Below are 20,220 nucleotides of genomic sequence, written 5' to 3' on the forward strand. Positions count from 1 at the left end.
GGTTTGTTTCACAAAATATTGTGTGCAAGTGCTGTGCGATTGGGAGTGGATATTCACCTGAGAGCTATCTCACTTATGACATTAACATTCTTCACAGAGTTATGCATATAAGTCTGGAATCTACTTCTAATCTCACAACAGGTAGATTGGGGGGGTTCATATCTGAACAGTCCCTTAGTAGAGGAAAAAATTGAGGGCTTTAAGTACAAGTTGATTCCAAGGTGTGCACAAAATGATGAACAAATCCTTCTCTGAAGTTAGACATACAAATTGTGGCTAGATTTTTCAACCGTCTTAAACAACACCAACACATATTTTCTTATACTGTATCACTATTACAGTGGTACCTCGGGTTACATACGCTTCAGGTTACAGACTCCGCTAACCCAGAAATATTACCTTGGGTTAAGAACTTTTTTCAGTAAGAGCTGTTCGACAGTGGAATTTGCTGCCAAGGAGTGTGGTGGAGTCTCCTTCTTTGGAGGTCTTTAAGCAGAGGCTTGACAACCATATGTCAGGAGTGCTCTGATGGTGTTTCCTGCTTGGCAGGGGGTTGGACTCGATGGCCCTTGTGGTCTCTTCCAACTCTAGGATTCTATGATTCTAACTTTGCTTCAGGATGAGAACAGAAATCCTCCTCCAGCGGCGCGGCAGCAGCAGGAGGCCCCATTAGCTAAAGTGGTGCTTCAGGTTAAAAAGTTTCAGGTTAAGAATGGACCTCCGGAACGAATTAAGTACTTAACCTGAGGTACCACTGTATAGCTTGTTTTCCGAAAGACCCTTATGCTCTGTTCTAGCTTCATAGTGCCAGATTACCTCAGGTACACGTATGAGACAAGCTCCTCATGCAAGCCAGGCAAAACCCTTCCTTCTCCATGTGTCAGGTGAGCTGCAGTCACATCAGCATACTCTGTCTTGCCTGCATGGTATAGCCACCTGCCCTTCCCTGGGCTCGCTGCATATACTACTCTCAACAGATGTCAGAGCTGGTTAATACATAGAACCTGAAATAATGGGCCACAGAATATACCCCTTTGCAAGGCAAGCCCCCAGGTGGTACAGATACAGCAGCAGCTGTCTGTAGTACCACTTATGATTTATTTCCAGTAGGAAGCAGCAGCGGCGTAGCGTGGGTTATCAGCACCCGGGGCAAGGCAAGTAATTTGCGCCCCCCAACCCGGGGCAAGGCAAATAATTTGCGCCCCCTAACCCGGGGCAAGGCAAGTACAGTAATTTACTCTCCCAAGCAGCAGCAGCAGCGAGGCTTCTCTCCTTAATTGATTCCCCCTCCACACCGCGTCTTTTCCTGGCTGCTCCCCCCCCCCTTCCCCTCTCTCTCCTCCTCGCTCTGCTTGCCTTGCCCTGCCCTGCCTGAGGGCACCCTGAGGAGACTCCGCTCTCCTTTTTGACCAGGCGAGGTGGGAAAAAGGGGGGAAAGTCTCTTCCCGACCCCTCGCCAGACTCCCTGCTCCGCTCGGCTCACTACCCAGGCGGCCAGTGGAAAGAGAGACGCAATTACCTCTCCCTCCGCTTCGCCAAGCTGTCAAAGCCCGGCAGCAGCGGCAACGGCAGCAGCAGGCGCAGCCAGACCCCCGCGAGCCAGCCAGCCCGCCCGCCCGCCCGGCTTCCTCTCCTTTTTTTGCCAGCGGCAGAAGGCTTTGCTCTCCCCCTTCTGCGACCTCCTCGCCAAGCCGAGCGAGCGCGGGCTCCCTAACCAGTGGATTTTAGTAGGGGCAGAGAGCTGCTAGTGCGAGTGCGCCCCTGCCCAAGTTGCGCCCGGTGCGGCCGGCACCCCTGGCACCCCCCACGCTACGCCACTGGGAAGCAGTGCTGGTCTATTCCATAATAAATTTGTTAAGTCTATAGATACCACAAAACACTTCCATTCCATTGCATTCTCATGTGTGTGTATTCATATATGGTACAACGCACCAACCATCTGCTCCCTTCTTCTCCCTTTGCCAGGATCAATAAACAGCAGTATCAGGAGATACTACTGGGTCCTGAAGTACATTATTATACAGTGCCATAGTTGTGGCACTGTAAAAACAGGAGCACTATAAAACATGATAATCTTATCTGCTGGTATTATAACTTGGCCCAGGAAAGTAGGGAGTTGGCTGAGTTTATTGTTCACTCTGGTCTCTTACGGGTTTCCTGTGTTAAATTACTATAAGGAAGAAATTCCAATACCACAACTATTTTTTTAAAGGAAAAATGTGTACAGTTTTGCCAAACTACAATCATTTTTCTATTTATTTAATTATTCAGGTAGAGTATGTCATGTATTGTTCAAACAGAGTACACTTGCAGCCATGCAATCAAATGCAATTCTGAAATGTTAATAGCTCTTCCCATTTTCTAAGAACTGGCAGGATTTTTGAGATCTCGAACAAAAGAGCCAGCCTAAGTGGATGAAAGTCAGAGGCATAAGACTCACAAGACGCTGCTTAAAAGAAAAAGCTCAGTGATAAAGCTAAATCCTGAAAGACCTGCCTAGGCCAACTCACGCCAGGAGAGCACAAACAATGAAGTAACCCTGCAAACATGGCTTATTTGAAATTTTCCCCAAGGCACACATTCACATTTGATTGTAGAGCTTAAAAGGTATAAGTTTTTTGTATTAATGAAATTAAACATAAATAAAAAGAATTTTAATGCATTTATACAATTAATTTAATGCATTTATGACACGAGCAAGGGTTGAGTTTGTATCCCACCAAGTTATACTCAAAAGCAGACCCAATTAAATCAGCGAGCTTCTGTTAGCCAAGTTTGTTGATTTCAATGGGCAAGTTGGCTGCAAACTGAGTTGTTTTTTTAAAAAAAATTATAACCTGATATTCAACCCAGTTAAACTGAAGAATATTAATTCAAGCTTGTTTTGTTCCATCCACTTCAATAGTACCTTGCGCCTTGAACCAATAGATACTACTGCTGCTTTTATTATTTAGAAAGTGCCTAACATTTCTAGGTACTATTTTTAAAAAGAACACAGGCCTTGGCTGCATATCTGCAATCTAACATACATGATACAAACGGAAAGGATGGGGAAAAGAATAGGGAGACTGCAATCCTATACATATTTGCCTTTAATACATCTCATGAAACTCAACAAGACTTACTTTAGAATAGAAATGCCTAGGATTCAATGGTCAAGGTCCCACTTATTACATCATCATCATTACCAGGTGGGATGGTTTGTGGTGCTAGGCCATAATTGCACCGCAATCCTGGACAGTTCTGGGAGATGCTATGCGCCGAAATGATATTTACAGGGAAGGAGCAGCTCAGGGTGAGAGACTATTTCAGGTCTAACAGTCCTGAATCAGCTAACTCATGCATATTAAATACGAGGGTATTTTCATGGGAAGGTTCTACCTGCGCTATGAAAGGATATCAGTTTTATACCAAACAATAAAAAAAATTCCTTCCAGTAGCACCTTAGAGACCAACTAAGTTTGTTATTGGTATGAGCTTTCGTGTGCATGCACACGAAATAACAATACCAATAACAATGGTCTCTAAGGTGCTACTGGAAGGAATTTTTTTTCAAATTTTGTTTCGACTACGGCAGACTAACACGGCTGGCTACCTACCTACCTGTAACTAGTTTTATACTAGTTTTATACAAGATCTCAAAGTAGCTGTTCTATTACAAAGGAATTTCAGAAATAGACTGGAAAGAGAAGCTGTTGAATTGCAACTTATTACCAAACTTAAAACCATGGAGAGACCTGGTCTGAACAAAGACATTGGATTCTTATCTCATTATACATGACAAAGCCATTTTTCACCTTTTCACCCCTTGCTTTTTCCTGCAAGACCTATTGCAGTCGTTAAGAGTCGTCAACAGGCTCATCACAGCCATCTGTCAATCACCCTTCTGAGTAATACCCCTCCCCACCTTCTCACTATATAGAAGGGTCTGGTGACTTCTGTTTCAGTGTATCTGAAGAAGTGTGCATGCACACGAAAGCTCATACCTAGAACTAACTTAGTTGGTCTTTAAGGTGCTACTGGAAGGAATTTTTTTATTTTGTTTTGACTATGGCAGACCAACACGGCTACCTATTTGTAACTCGTTTTATACCAGTTTATCGTGGCTCCCCCCCCCAAAAAAAATAATAATCCCAGGAATAGTTTGAAAGCGACAAGAATTGTTGGCCAAGATGCCCAGCCTCACCCCAATTTCAAAACGGGGCGCAGGTTTTCCTGCAGAGAGGGAAACTCCTGTACAAGCCGCTGCTCACAGGCGACCCCTCGACACGGGAGGACAAAACGCGGCTCTCCCCTGGGTCCGCTTTCTAAACCAGTGGGGATCATTTCCAGCCTCCCTTTTCGCGGGATTCATCTGCGAACATCGTCCAGAGCCCCGGACCGGACCCTCCGCTAACGGGAAGAGGAGCCGCTCCCTCGGCCGAGAGGAAGCTTAGCCCGCCATTTCGGGCGGGAGTCGGAGAAAGAGGCCCGGCTTTTACCTCAGGCCCAGCGCCACCGAGGTCGCCTCGAGAGGCATGCTGGGACTTGTAGTTGCCGCCCGCTCCTTCGCGCGTGCCCTGAAGGGACGCGGGAACTACCGGTCCCAGCAGCCCCTGCCACGGGGGGGTGAAGAAACCCTAAAGGCCCGCCCTTGATATGTGAGTGTGTGTGTGTGTGTTTTGGTAATGCCTAATTTTGGGCTGCCGGGAGGAGGAGGAGGAGGCGAGCTCCGGCTGAGGGCGGAGAGTTACCTCAGGTTACCGTTTAACAGGCCGGCGCTCCTGTTGCTGCTGGGCTTGGGAGGCGAAGCGACCTCGGGAGGCCGCGAGGAGGCGGAGAAGGTGAGGAGCGCGAGGCGCCTTTTAAAATCTTTATTTATTGTATGTTTGTGAGAGAAAGAGGGATAAATAAATAAAAGAACAATTAAATCAACGGGGGAAAGGAAGGAGGCGGCGGGTGGTGGTCGAGACTCGGCGGGTTGGGACCGAATAAGTAAGTGAAATAAGTGAGCAACAGCTTTCGGGACCGCCGCCGCCGCCGCCTCAGAGAGAACAGATTTGGGACCGGGTTGATCGCGGGGCTTTTCAAGTGTGCGCGATCCCCTTTTAAGGACCAGCAAAACTTGTCCCGGTCTGGTCTCTCGCTTGGTCGATTCGCCGGTCTGGCTGCTGCTGCTTTTAAGGAGCAGGAGCAGGGCCAGTTTTTTTATTTTAAAAAAAATGAAATTGGGGTGTGTGGGGACAAACCTCATTCGGAGAGGAAGGAAGGAAGCCTCCTGATTATTATTATTGTTGTTGCTGCTGCTGCTTGTTGTTAGTTCGGTTAAATCTGTTTTTTTTAATATAAAATATTTATTATAGTTTTACAGAAAAACACATAGATACATACAACAAAGAAACAGAAAACAAAAATACAAAAAAATACACAAAAGAGAAAATACATCAAAAAGGATAATACAAAACATAAAAAAGAAAAAATCCAATTTTTAGCTTCGTACTTATTTAACCCTTATTCTTGACTTCCTCACACCTTCCTTTTTTGTGTTCCCCTTTACCCAATCAAATTCAGCAAATCCTTACCCTCTTTCAAATCTCATTGATAATTATATAGTTCAACCTATTATGTCTCCAATCTTTCTTCTCTTTTTGATTCGATTCTTACCTATTCCTTATAACTTAATCACTTATACCATATTGTTCAAATTTGACATAATATAACTCTAGTCTTTCACCCTTTTTTAGTCATTTTTGCATACTCTTTTTAACTTTGTCACTAATGCCATATTATTTTAATATCCAACATCATTTTAACATTCATAAATTTTACAGTGTTTCTGCAGATAGTCTTTGAACTTCTTCCAATCCTCTTCCACCGACTCTTCTCCCAGGTCGCGGATTCTGCCAGTCATTTCTGCCATCTCCATATAGTCTATAGTTCGTTTAAATCTGTTTAGTCCCTGCCTGGCGGTGTATCTGAGTCAGGCTTGTTTAGAAAGCCGTGCCCGCAGGAAGCCTTTGCCCTTCTAATGGGTGAGGCTGGTTTGGGGTGTGGAAATGTCCCCGAAGGTTTGTTTCGCAAAGTTCAGGGAGGAACCTTGGTTTTAAGAAAAGAGGTGATGAGAGATGAGTCCAGGGGCCACCCGTGTTCACTGGGGCTGCCAACCTTGCTTGTAAAAAAAGAGAGCCTGCCCACCTTAGCAGATTTCGCCCGTGACCTGAGACTAATCGCCAGTGGCGTAGCATGGGTTGTCAGCACCCGGGGCAAGGCAAGTAATTTGCGCCCCCTAACCCGTGGATTTGCGCACCCTAACCCCCAGATGTTGCGCCCGGTGCGGCCGGCCCCCCCTGCACCCCCCACGCTATGCCACTGCTAATCGCACCTCTTGCCCAGAAGTTGCAAGACGCTCCTTTCTAAGTGCCGCTTTGCCTTGACCCGAGAAGCCTCTTCAAGGCTTAGCCCATCATTTGCCATCCTTCCCTGATAACTTCCCCTCCTGCAGTTCTGTCTCCTCCCCTCCCTCTGTTTCATTCTGTTAACTGCATCCTGCACTTCCTCTTTTAATCTTTATGTTGCTTCCACTGCTTTTATCACACTTTTATCAGTAGGATAAGGTTTACAACTTGTATCAATATACAAGCGAGATTGGCTGACTAAAGTATTCAACTCCATTGACGTATTTGAGGAAGAGCAAAGAGCCTGTAATCGGAAGCACTGATGGGGGAAACCCCATACCTGAATCTTTAGCCCACAGCTAAAGATCCTGGCTCTAGATTCTAGGGAGAACCACTGACAAGAATTCCAAAATAAGCTGAAAATCACTTAATCACTAGCTTCTGAAAACTTCTTTGTTTTTCCCAAACCCCACAGTCATTTCCAGCATAATCTGATTTCCCCCCTTCTAGTTGCCTTTCCACTTTTTTCATTCCCCAGCATCATAACCTTCTATTTTTTTTCCTTTGTTTAAGGCTGTTTGTTTAAAACTTTAATGACGTGTTCATAAATCCTTGAGAATAAGACGGCCCTTAAGTTGTGGTAGTACAATCAGAGTATAAGGAACAAAGTAGTCCGTATTGTGAATATGTATTCTGAATAAAGAAATCTGCCCAATATTTATTAATGTTCTGCATTTTTATGGTGCTTTCTGTCCTAGTTTCTGTACATAAAGGCAAGTATATTTTAACTGTGAAAGTATATTAGGCCTGCTAGGTGCATGTTTTGAATGCACAAAAGTCTTTTGGTGATCAAACAAGTAGCCTCTTGGTTGTAAGGCATCAAAATGTACTGATTGCAGGAAAACCTCTGCTGGACAGCTCTCAGTTAAGCCAGAGCTGGCTTAGTGTGCCTGCTTAGAACACACAAATCTTCCAGCAAAAAATACACTGATGAAAAGCATTAAGTATATGAACATTCTAAATACAATTCCCTCATGCCTCCAAAACCATTGATAAAAATTGGTACAAACCTGGCAAATGAAACTTGATTTACCACAAAACTGGCCATTCAGGAGTTAACATCCATAAAAACTATCCTGCATACAGGAGCTTAAACAACCTCACAGACCAGGGGTTGCCAGTGTGGTGCCTGTGATTGCGAAAGGACTCTTGAAGTCTTCCCACAAAGCCTTGGAGCACCCTTGGTCATGAGGTGGTGTGGGTGATTACATACTTTTCCCTTGAAAAATACATCGAGCTGAAGGAGGAAGTTGAAATTATGATATTTTCCCAATTCCTCTTTTAGTTCTATGTGCTTTTCAAGGCTCATATTAATTCTAAGATCCCTTAGAAAAGTAAAGTGTGTGCATGCTTTTTATCTCTCTCTGAGGAGTTGGAGGTTGGTACTGAACTAAAGGAAATGGAGAGAGGTTACCAGAAGAGATGACATCCATGGCACTCAATCCAAAATCAAATGAGCTCATGGACCTATAAAGATTGGTACCCCTGCCACGTATAATACATGCACACAAGCACTTGGATTCACTGGGGTAAAACATTTTAAAGTGTAGTGCAAAGGTTCTGTAATTGTAGGATGGTTATGCAGTCAGTAGATGACTGCTTTTATAGAGAATGATTGTCATTGTGCTATCAAGGCAATTCAGACTTAGTATGACAAGCACAGCAAGGACTTGGACTGCATGCACACCATACATTTCAAGCACATGACTTCCCCTACAGTATCTCAGTAACTTAGTTTGTGTTGGGAAATATAGCTCTGTGAGAGGTAAACTACGTATGGCGTGTACACAGCCTCCCACTGGTATTCCCTCAGTATTTGCCTATATTGTCAATATTTCCCTCAATATGCACCAATATGTGACATAATTCCAAGATGAGTAAGGATGGAGCCGGAATGTACTATACTAGACAGGCAAAGTGGAAGCCCAGAATTATCAACATTACCCAGAAATCACAGTCCTGTTCTCCATTCCGACCAACCAGGCAAGGGATGGAGGATCTGTGGCCCTTCAGATGCATTTAGGTTCCAGCTCCCATCAGCCCTGGCCAGCATGGCTAATGGACAGAGATTATGAGAGCTGGTGACCAGTATCATGGCTCAGTTGGTAGAGCATGAGCCTTAATTTCAGGGTCCTGGGCAAAAGATTCCTGCATTGCAGGGGGTTGAGCTAGAATACCCTCATCCCTTTGAACACTACAACGAGAGAGAGAGAGTGTGTGTGTGTGTGTGTGTGTGTGTGTGTGTGTGTGTGTGTGTGTGTGTTAGGCTTGAACTAGACAAAGGGTGGGGAAGGGGAGAGAGAGTTAGATCCTCTAAGAAGCCAGGCATGGCCAAACTTGACCCTCCAGCTGTTTTGGGACTACAACTCCCATCATCCCTAGCTAACAGGACTAGTGGTCAGGCATGATGGGAATTGTAGTCCCAAAACAGCTGAAGGGCCAAGTTTGGCCATGCCTGCTCTAAGCAATATTATTTGCATTATTCTGCCATTGAAAGGAGGATACTTGCCCTTTTCTCATCTTGTTATTGGCATGTGCCTAGTTCACCTCTGTATGTTCCCATCAGCGAACCAGTATTGACTCTGGAATGTGAACTTGGCTAGAAACCTCATTTGCTCTATGAACCTGCCAAGCTAAATGGGTTGGTCAGGTCAGTCTTCAAGCCAGTGTCAACATGAGGAACACCACGGAACAACAAGAAAATTAACAAGTCAGACCTCTCACTCTTTTCTCAGAGGGGAGCCTGCAAGCCATTTATGCCAAGAACTGGAACCATCGCTTATCTAAATGAATAGTGGAAAGACTTAGTGCCTTGCAGATTATTGAACTGTTTAATCAACTTGGCACATAAGAAACACGTGGTCCACAAATGGGCATTAGTGACCTTTTAAAACTGAACCTTTCCCTAGAACAAACATATACACTGCTGATAGCATACTGGGACTCTGAGGGACAAAATCATTTAAGGAAAATTCAACTTTGGAAGTGAACATTCATTGCATTTAGGCATGAAATGTCAGGTCATTGATAGCTCATTTTAAAGATCAATAATGATTCTATCTAGATGGGTTGTTGTGCCAGTCTCTTGCAGCAAAATGATAAGTATTGTGACATCTTAAAAACTAATACATTTTGGCACAAGCTTTCGTGGACTGTAGTTTTCACCAAATGCATGAAATGCTATCCTGGGTTGCAAGGGTTTACGTCTGTGTATATGATTTTTTGGGGGGTGGTAAATAGTGAGGTCATAAGGAAATAGTACAGGTGGTGATATTTATGCTATAAACAGTGGCCATTCACACCCACACACACCAGTTGTGTTGATAACACAGACATCCTAGCATTGGTAAGCCAATTAACACATGTAGTATGATAAAAATCCATTGTGAAAATTCATTCCACAAGTGATTGCATTGAGTCTCTTGATACATTGCAATTAAGCAGTTAAAAGTTGTTGTCAATTATTTAAAATAACTCATGGCAGAAAAGGAGTACATTTTTTTAAAAATCTGGTTTAGTCAGGGCTTGAATGGGGCCTGCGGTTTCTTCTCAGTTATAGAAGTTAAGAGAAGTACTTCTGTGTGAAAGTGTCCAGAGATCATGGCCTTGGCCATTATCTTGGGTGGAGTTCAAAATTTTCCATAACTGCAGTGTGACCTAAAAGTGTTCCATGAGTGACCTGTGATAGATACTTTGAAATAAAATATTTAAAATAAAATTAACTGGAATTTCCTGCCTGTGAAAACAAGGGTTGTTAACTTGGGCTAAGACTCCAGAATGATCAACATGAGTCCTCTCAGCTATGTAAACATACCCTAATGGGAGAGGCTAGGTTGAGGCTGTCTCATGATGGGTCTGTGACTCTTCTGGGCATACCAGGAAAGGCCAATCATCAGAACAAGTAACTTGACTGTGAATTGACTCATGAAGGAAGTGGCTTGGGGACAAGGGTCTGCGGGTTTGCTGTTGAACTGCATCTTTCTATCATTTTTCTTATGTGATTTGGAAGCACTACATAGAACACCATGTGTCAGCACGCATTTGCCATGACTTTCACTGCAGTAGAGACTGTTAGTGGTTTTGTGCACCCTTGGAGATTTGGTCTAGATGGAGCAGAGAAGGAGAAAATGCAAACAGTTGACCATAAATATCTGGGTACTATGCTGTCAGACCTTTTATGCTGCTCATATTCTATTGCTTGTGCTCCAGAGTAATATTATGAAGAGTTCATTCTGGCATATTTGCTGTGTAAGGCTTTCCTAATCATTGTTTACACCAATGGCATTGATGCTTCATATGTTGCTGGTGTGCTTACACAATGTCCCCAGGCTATAGTTTGCTTTTGTTTTAACTGGGGTTGGGTAAAGTGTGCACCTAAACATGCAATCTACAAATTCGTATTCAGGAATATAGATATCCAGCATGCATATCAGAGGCAGGTTTGACTGCAGCTCCCTGTCAAGTATACACTCAGTGGCGGGCCTTGATTTGATGGTATTCAATATGTAAAGCAGCCCTAGTACACACAGACTGGATGAAATCTGTGGAGCTTTCAGAATGAGTCAGAAATGCATTTGGTACACAGAGTCCACATGCATAAAGGGGTTTACCTTTATTATGGTTCATTTTCCTCACAATACACTCTGGGAGAAAGAGGGTCCCAAATTGGATCCACTAGATAACTGTACTGTCTGATCCCTTCATGAATTCAAACCAGGGATTTAAAGTACAGTACCATCTTTAAGGATGGTTCTGGTGTCCCTTCATCCTACCAGTTCAGTGTTGCTCAGGTGCTAAACATCAGTTTCTGCATTCTGCTGCAGGGCAATACATTTTAGTTAAGTTCCAGTTCCTCTTTTGGTAAGCAGATGCAGTAACCCACAGTCAAAAGGTAAACTTTACATGAGTATAACTGCAGTTAACTAGAATGTTGTTTTGAAAAAATCTACCGTACATGCACTAAGAATCTATAAAATAGTCATGTCATCATGTCATATATGATGTTATGCACAGGAAACATTAAATTATGTCTGAAACTTTCAAGCTGCAGTTAAAGGAGGTAGTGAGCGTGCTCTTCCTTTGTAGTCAAAAGTTGGCAGTTTTTAAATTTTGTGCCTGCATGGCAACAGAAAAAGGTGCCAAAATCAAAAAGGGCCGATTTTTTATTTCAAAGGAAGAATTGGGAGCACACTTAGAATGCACTTCTGATTGTTCTGTCACAAGCTCAGCTTGAATTCAACCCATGTCTCCAAAAGCTCTTCCTTTGAACCCCTACCTCAAGCCACAGTTGCAAAAGGAGACTCAAGAGGGCACACTCCTGATTTTTTTCCTTTGGAAATTGCATTTGTGATGTCCGGCAATCAGAGCTGACCGGCCTATGAAGTGGACTGAGGCATCCACCTTGGGCAGCAGAATCCCAAGCGGTGGCTCCCCCATGGGCAACACCCCAAGTCCTGCTGCTGTTGGAGAAGTGAAGAGAAGTGATGCCTCCTTCTCCTCACTTCTCCTGTGGCGAGGGGTGAGGATCCTGCCCGCACCCTGTCATTGCTAGAGAAGGAAGGAGAAGTGGCTGCAGGTTTCAGCGAGATCTTGCAGCCCTTTCAAGAGATCTTGCCAGAACCCAGAAGCTGCAGCCATGCAACCCTGATAAGCAAGACTTCAATGGGACAGGGAGGCATCTTCTCTCTGACCAATGAGAAATTTCCGGAGCAGCACTTCTGCATTTAGTTTCCAATCTATTACTATTTTATTTCTATACAAACAAATATATTAAGGTTGTGTACAGAATCTCACTTAACCAAAAACATGAGAAGAAAGCAGTGAAAACTTCTTGCATTTTTGTAGTATTTTCTTTATTTATAAATATAAATAATAAATAAACAAAGCATGTGGAGACTGAAGCGTTACTAAAGGGCAGCAGCTCTTCCGCCTTACATCAGGTTCTCAGAGAGTGGCCTTCTGACCCTAGATGCCTTAAGCCAGCTCCCCACTTATTTCTTCAAATTGTCAGGTGCTCTTTTCCACCAATGCATCCCTGGACCACCCTCTTAGGTGAAGGAGTGTCAAATTCAAAACAATGAATTTCCCCTAGCTACCAGCAGACCAGCACCTAACTAATAGTTTCCATTGACAAAAAGCCACCAGTTATCCTGGACTGTTAGTCTAACAAAGGCATATGGCTGCTATAACAATATTTTGTTCTTTGGGAAGCAAAATGTGAGCTTGCTTATATATACAGTATCTCCAGGTGATATAACTCTGCAGTATGCATCTATTCTTCTAACACTTTCAAGTTGATAAGTGGCAAGAAGCCCCTTCAAAGCCTGACTTATCAGTCACATTTAAGAGCCATCAGTTATTAAGTCTTTGTGTTTGGTCTCTTGGATACACCCAATAATTCTTACTAGGCAGATAAGTATTGCTGTAGCTTTTATGGTTGTCTGTTCAGTCTTTTCAGGTGTGCACTGAGATTGCTCACGAGCAGCTTTTCATTCTTTGTTTTCCTTTATGCGAACACAGAGGGGCTGATTTATTTCCATCCCCAAATATTGACTTTGCTTCATAACATCTATGCTATGGTGTATTATTGTGATCTCCCAGCATTGTGTATATTGGGAGGGGAGATTCCTGACAAACTGTTCTCAATTCAGGTAAGTAGCCGTGTTGGTCTGACGCAGTAGAAATATATATAAAAATTAAAAATAAAAAAATTGTCTAGTAGCACCTTAGAGACCAACTAAGTTTGTTCTTGGTATGAGCTCTCAATTCGTTCATTCAATAAATTTCTTATAACACACTTCATCAAAAATAACCTTAGGGTGGTTTACATACATAAAATTATTAAAGCTACAAAACAGAATAACACATTAAAACTGGTATTAAAATCCATAGCCAGCCAATAGCAGCAACCAATCCCCCATTACAAATGGACAGGACTGATAAATTGCCCCCAAATATCTTGGTGAATAAAGATGTCGTCAACTGGTATAAAAAATCATGTAGTGTTGACACCATAGGGATGGGAAAGAGTACTATTCCTGGCTACCAGAGAAAAGACCTATAAGTCACTGCCCAGTGTGGCACAGTTACTGGTGGGACCTTCAGAGTGGCTGATCCTGCAGATCTTGGAGCCTGAGCAGGTTGATATTTACAACATAAGGGAAGGTTGCTGCCAGACATAGGCATTTATTTATCTTTTCATATGGTCATGCCCACTTCTGCCAATGAGTCCTGCCTATACCACAATTTTGTATGTCCCCAAACAAGTTGCCTAAATTTGGGAGGGGTGCTTGTGTGACAGAATAGCTCTGAAACCACCAGCCACCTGGCTTTCCCCACAAGAGTCACCCTCTGATATTATCTGCTAAAAGTTACAGATAGAATTAAAGAACAATGAGCACATTTTGATCCTGGAGGAGTGAATTCATAGTCCTTTCACCCATAAGCCCATTCCTGGTTGGTTTTCTTCATTACAGCAGCCTAATTTAGATGTGAAAAGTCACATTTCTTGTTGTGATTCAACAGTTGTGAGATACAAACCCTTGATGATCTGGAAATCTCCCTGAGATCTACCAGTAAGTCTATCATCTGCCTGCTTCTGCCATAGTAAGGGCATCTCTGAGATGACCAGGGAGAAGGCTTACAATGATCTTTTGCTGTGCCTGTCTTCTGATGTTGCATGGTCTCAGGGGGTGGGTGTGGAGGAACAGGACATTCTGGTTGAACCATAAACTAGTGTGTAATGGTGACTTTGTGGTGTCACACACACTCCTCGGTTCTCTCTCACAGAGCAGTTGTTCTTCTGTGGCCGATGTGGAAAGAAGAGACAGGTGTGTGGTGATGGCAGTGCCCTTCTTCCTCCTTCAGTCTCCTAGTTCTTCGGTCTCCTAATTCTTCAGTCTCTCTCTCTCTCTCTCTCTCTCTCTCTCTCTCTCTCTCTCTGGATAGTTGGGCTTGTACGGCCCCAGGAGAGGGAAGAGTCTATCTGAAGCAAGAGTAGACATGCGCTCCCTCCCTCTCCTGGCTCTCTCTCACACAGAAGTTGGTCTTGAGATAACCTCTTTGTGGGGCAGAGGGCCCAGGAGTAGGTTTGTGTCTCCTCCTTTCTTCATATGAAAGTACTCTCAGTTATTATCTTCCGCAGAAGGAAGCACTTCTTTAAATTGTCCTTTTAAAAAATGCTTATATTTTGATAGCATCTTCAAGGAGCAACTCTTCACTTCCCTTTCCCTGAAATGTACTATGGAACATGCTGTAGAGGATGAAACTTGCCATGTGTTGGACCAGAGATACTGTGTGGAAAGGCGCGTATATAACCAAGGGACCCTACAAAAGCAACTGCACAAGAAGGAGAAGACCTCTCTGCCTCTTGCTCAGAAGATAGCACGTTCTTGTCGGTAGGACATCTTAGCTGTTTATGCAGTCAGTAGATTAATTGGTATGGATGCCAAATTGCCCTTCCATTCACAGAAGGGCTCCTTCTGTTCATGGGAGGTTCCTACTGGCAAAATCGGGTTTGTGTGAAAGCATTTTTTAGATTTCCCCCTGTAGGCCCCAGAGTCACCTCCCACACTGTTCTGGAGAAAGTTAGCATGTCAGAGGGAAGAGCATAATCTTCTAATGTGCTGGCATTCCACTGTCAAAGAGTTCTTTAAAATAAAAGGTAGAGAACATACAAGGACTCATTCTGCACTCTCATAGTAGATACAATATATTTCCTATGATTAAGGTATTTTCTGCCCATACATAAGAAATGTACGTTTTGCGAGTTACTTTCAGCTGATACAACTTTTTCTCTCCCCCTCTCTCTCTTGTATTTTTCAGCTGCTCTTCCAAGAAAGCCAAATCTGTTCTGTGTAGTTTTTTACCTATCTTTACATGGCTCCCCCGCTATCCAGTGAAGGAATATTTGCTGGGAGACATTATCTCAGGAATAAGCACTGGGGTCATGCAGCTTCCTCAAGGTTAGTGAAATTTAACTTTTAAACTTTATTCTTCTTTTTGGAATCTTCAGAACAGCCTTGAGAGATCTTTTGGAGACAGTCAGCTTCCAGCTGATAGTACAGTCACTTTTCATGAGGGTATCACATGCCTTCGGGGGATGCATAATGCAGTACACCTCATACGTCAATCAACTGAGGTGTTGCATTCATCTAATGGGAATAAACCCCCTCAGTTTCCACAATGGAAATATCTTGTTTAAAAGTCCTCCAATATGAAAATTGTGTATTTCTGTAATAAAGTCAACAATTTTGTCATTGCAGTGACTACCCTTTGAGGCATTGCATTCACACTAGTTAAAACCTGTCGGCCTTTGTAATTGATGGCCTGCGGTAGTGAGTGAAGCTATTTTGCTGAATTAGTTTAATATCCATCCTTTATAGGATTTTTGGTGACTCTTAATGTGGCAAGTCCCGATGACACACAGCCTTTTGACTCCACAATCTATACCACCATCAGATTATGTCCTTATTTTAGTACGTGTAAGCAAGCAGAATAAATAAACTGAGTAATAATGTGAACAACAGATGTGCAGTTTTTTCTGCAGAAAATTTCCCCCTCTTCTTGCCATATTTTTTCCTTCTGCTCTCCCAGAGTGAATTCAAATCTGAGTGAATATTGGACTGGCCGATTCTGAGAAGACTCATGGGAGCAAATCCTACATAAAAGCATATACTAGTTGTATTTTAAGGACTAGCATGTACAGGCTCTCAGGCTAAAATTGCCCCCTGCCCCTGCTCTGATGAGGTCTGTTTGCCTTCCCCAGTTGCTACCTCATTGGCAAGTGGGGCAGGGCAGAGGAGCAGTGGCTGCAGCCCTAGGAGCTGGTTGATAGTTCAGTTTGGATTCACCACTTTCTTCTCTTCATACTATTGACTGTCCTGCTAGTTATTGATGAAGGATGTATTGGGGTAGGGGAGACTGTACATTGTGATTGTCTGGGCACAGTATCTGTTATCAATGTGGCATGTATATGAACATTTTTTTCATTTGAATAATTAGTGTTGAATCTGAGTTTGTTTCACCAATGCTTCTCTCTCTCTCTCAGGATTAGCTTATGCACTACTGGCAGCAGTACCCCCAGTATTTGGTCTATATTCTTCATTTTATCCAGTCTTTCTGTACACTTTTTTTGGAACTTCCAGACACATATCAATAGGTAAATATTTTAGCATGCAAACGTTTGTTTTCTTTAAAGGTCAGATTAACAAAATGCACTTCTGCATCAGAAACCGTTAGATGCAACCCCAGATGAGTATTGCCCACTGTTCCATCTTCTTACTCGATACCATTTTTAAAATTTTGAAGTCAAATCTACTTATATTCATCATGCCAAAGTCACAGCTGCAGCACGAGGGCACAGAAGTGGCCCATAACCTCCATGCATCAACTGCTGCCCCAACATTTATTTGGCCCCATCTTAACTATGGCAATGGTGGGAAAGATGAGGTCCTCCAGATGTTGATGGATTCCAGCTTACATCAACCTCAGCCAACATGGCCAGTGGTCATGGATGATGGGAGCTGGAATCCAACAATATTTGGGGGAGCAGAGTTTTTCCATCACTGTTGTACGTCCTTAGGCAGCTCACTTTTGTGCCATTTTAATTTCATTGTGTGTCGAATGTGATCACTTTTAATGGCTTGTAATTCAGCAAAGTTTCTGTGAGAACCAGGGTAGTGCAAATAAGTGTGGTGCTTTGAATACTCAAATGCTATATAAATGATGATGATGATGATGATGATGATGATTAGCAAATATATTTTGCCTTGTTTTTGTCAACTCATTTTCAATAACTGAAAGCTTCTCATTGGCATTTGAATTCCTGTGTTGCAGGGCTTTGGACTGGACTAGATGGGCCCTCAGAGTCCCATCCAACTCTACAATTCTATGATTCTATGACATTGATGGAAATATTAATTCAGGCCCATAAAGTGGTGTTGGTGTGTGTACTTGTGTGTGTGTGTGTGTGTGTGTATAACTGCAATAAGGAAGATGATTACATTTTCTTTTCAGAAGCTGAAATATATCTGATCTAGCAAAGACATGTAGGCTTCCCTGGTAATAATAAACATGTATCTCCCCTCAATCCACACTCTTGCAGGAACCTTTGCTGTAATCAGCCTGATGATTGGCGGAGTTGCTGTCAGGGAAGCCCCTGATGAAATGTTTGCCAATACGTACACCAACTCTACTAATAACACAGATCTTGAAAACAGTGCCAGAGATGACATGAGGGTGAAAGTAGCTGTTGCAGTTACCTTGCTCTCAGGGATCATACAGGTAACGTCACTGTTGGTCTAGGAGCAGTTTTGAATATTGCTGCCCAAAAGATTTGAATGTTGCTTTGTGGAACTTCACCTGAGTAAGCCCCTGGTTCATCCACCTGATTTTCCATTCAGGATCTAAAATGGCATGGGATCTATCCTTTCAACCTACATTTTTGGGAAGTAGCTTCAGTCTGTGTTTTCGTGTTGGGCTGTGGAGTGAGGAGAACAGGGTATGCTGTTCTAGACTTACTGGCAAGTAACCAGGTCACGTAGTAAGCAGAACTAGGTAGACTTTGTTCTCCTTTAAAAATGACATTTTCTTCCAAGAAATATATAACTTGTGTTGCTTTCATTGGTCACATGGAGTGGCAAAGAAGTATGGAAGAACCCAGGAGGTCTCATGACTTCCGGAAATCCTCGCAAGCCCCCTTGGTTATAGGTGTCCTGTTATCACTTCATCCAACTTAAAGACAATAATTTTTCCCTGCTTTCCTGAGACTTCTGCTGTTTATGCTTGCCACTTCTATAACCACACACTGTGTACACTAGAACACGCAAATCACACAAGTATTAGACCTGGCAGTCTTGACATGTAGGAGGAGGCCTGCATGGTTGCAAGTGGTCGCTTTGCTCTTGATGGAGTGTGCTGAACTTGGCTTCTCTATGATACTGTCCTGTGCTGGCTTTTAAATGATGCTTCCTTGAACATGGCTCTTCTCTCTTTTCATTAGTTGTGTTTAGGACTCCTTCGATTTGGATTTGTAGCTATTTATCTTACGGAGCCCCTGGTCCGGGGATTCACCACTGCTGCAGCTGTGCACGTCTTTACATCCCAATTAAAGTATCTGCTTGGAATTAAGACTAAAAGGTTCAGTGGACCCCTCTCCTTTCTTTATGTAAGTAACTATATCTGGAAGTTAAAGCACAAAAGGACCATTCCTTAGTGTTTAAAGCCAGTTGGGGTTATAAAGTCTCTAGATTCACTGTTCATATCCACAAAGAAATATTAACCAGCTTTCAAATGGATCACTCATGGGTTTTGCCAGGGAATCTTTTCATTTTGTGAGGTTCCTCAGAAACTTCCCTTTCAGATCCTTCAGGCACCTAGAAGTGAGGGAGCAATGATGATTTAACCAGTGAAAGTTTATAGACTGTAGTGTAGACACAACCTAAAGAAAGACAGATTTTTCAGTACTCTGAAATAGTTATGTCAGTTATAAACATATAGCCTTCTGCTTTTGCTTCCTTTTCTTTGTAATGGCCACTAGCATAGATGGCTTTAAAAATAGAGTGAGCAGAGAATTGATTGATCAGTGGCTATTTAATATGACAGCTATATGGATCCTCAGTGTTCAGCGGTGGTACACATCTAAGTACCAGATGGTTTTTCATACTGTTCTCTGCTTTCAGAAGGCATTTGAGTTGAAAAGCAAATGATACATCTTCAAATAAATAAATCTTCAGGGGCATTTGTCTGGTCCTTCCTGGCATTGGTCTGCTCCAACAAGGCAGTTTTAATTTTAGTGTACCATTGCAGACTATGAAGAAGTCAGATATTATTTGTGGCCAATTACTGAGCTGACATTGATAGGTCTCGTATATAGCTTATATTATAGGAAACTATGTTAGTGTCAAGGCCAGTATACCTTTTGTTGGCAGCATACGAACCCAAATTACCACTTTTTACCCTGCAGCTGAAAAGAGGCAAGAGGTATGTGTTCTGTGTTCATCTGTTCCATAAAATGTTCATCATGTGTTCATCTGTTCCATAAAATCCATGCAGTCAATGTTAGAAACAAAGACATGAAAGCCAGGAGCTAAGTGGTACCTTAAGCCTAAGTTATGGGCACAACAATGGAATGTCTAGGCAATTTTTTTTTAATAACAAGAATAGAAAGCTGAAAATGAATGAACTGCAGCTAAAATATTATGTTCATTTTTCACATGTTATAGTCCTTCCCCTGCCCACCCCCCTAATATTCTTAAGAGGGTCTTTTCTCCAGTCTTTAGCTGGAAGTTCCTCCTTTCCTTCCACTCTGCAGTTTTAATCTGAAATCTTAGGTGCAGTACAGAACTCAGAAACGGCTCACGCTAATGTAATTCCTTGTCGCATAATGCGCCTAGAACAATGGGAGTTTCGAACTCTGCCTGCAGCTCTTTTGCCCCTGGCCAAGATTCCCAGCTTTTTGATAGGGGGAGTAGAAGAATTGTAGACAATGCTGAACCTTGAGAAGGACCATAGCTCAGTAGTAGAACATCTGCTTTGCATTCAGAAGGCCCTGGGTTCAGTCCCCAGCAATCTCCAGTTAAGGCTGGAAAATAACTCCGTCTGAAAACTTGCGGAGCTGCTGCCAACCAGTTTAGACAATACTGAGCTAGATGGACCAATGGTTTGACTTTGTACAAGGGAGATTACTCTGTTCTTCCTCCCCACCTGCCAATTTTCTGATAGCCACCAGAAATATAGATTGGCCCTTGACTGGTAAATCTTCATGCTGCTCAGAATCTGAGACCAT

General features: G+C 42.9%; 1 protein-coding gene across 2 annotated transcripts in view; it reads left to right on the forward strand.

The window, feature by feature from the left end:
* Window positions 1–4,116: 4,116 nt before the first annotated feature.
* Window positions 4,117–20,220, forward strand: part of SLC26A5 (solute carrier family 26 member 5) — a 36,861-nt gene continuing 20,757 nt past the window's right edge. The window contains exons 1-6 of one of the 2 annotated variants that reach the window (XM_081879143.1): window positions 4,117–4,640; window positions 14,630–14,830; window positions 15,258–15,397; window positions 16,483–16,593; window positions 17,539–17,717; window positions 18,436–18,600. In XM_081879143.1, coding sequence (XP_081735269.1) covers window positions 14,676–14,830; window positions 15,258–15,397; window positions 16,483–16,593; window positions 17,539–17,717; window positions 18,436–18,600 — 750 coding nt within the window. In that variant the 5' untranslated portion in view covers window positions 4,117–4,640; window positions 14,630–14,675. The other variant, XM_081879142.1, reaches the window with a different exon arrangement.

This window comes from Podarcis erhardii, assembly GCF_964252035.2.
Source record: "Podarcis erhardii genome assembly, chromosome: 10".
NCBI lineage: Eukaryota > Metazoa > Chordata > Lepidosauria > Squamata > Lacertidae > Podarcis > Podarcis erhardii.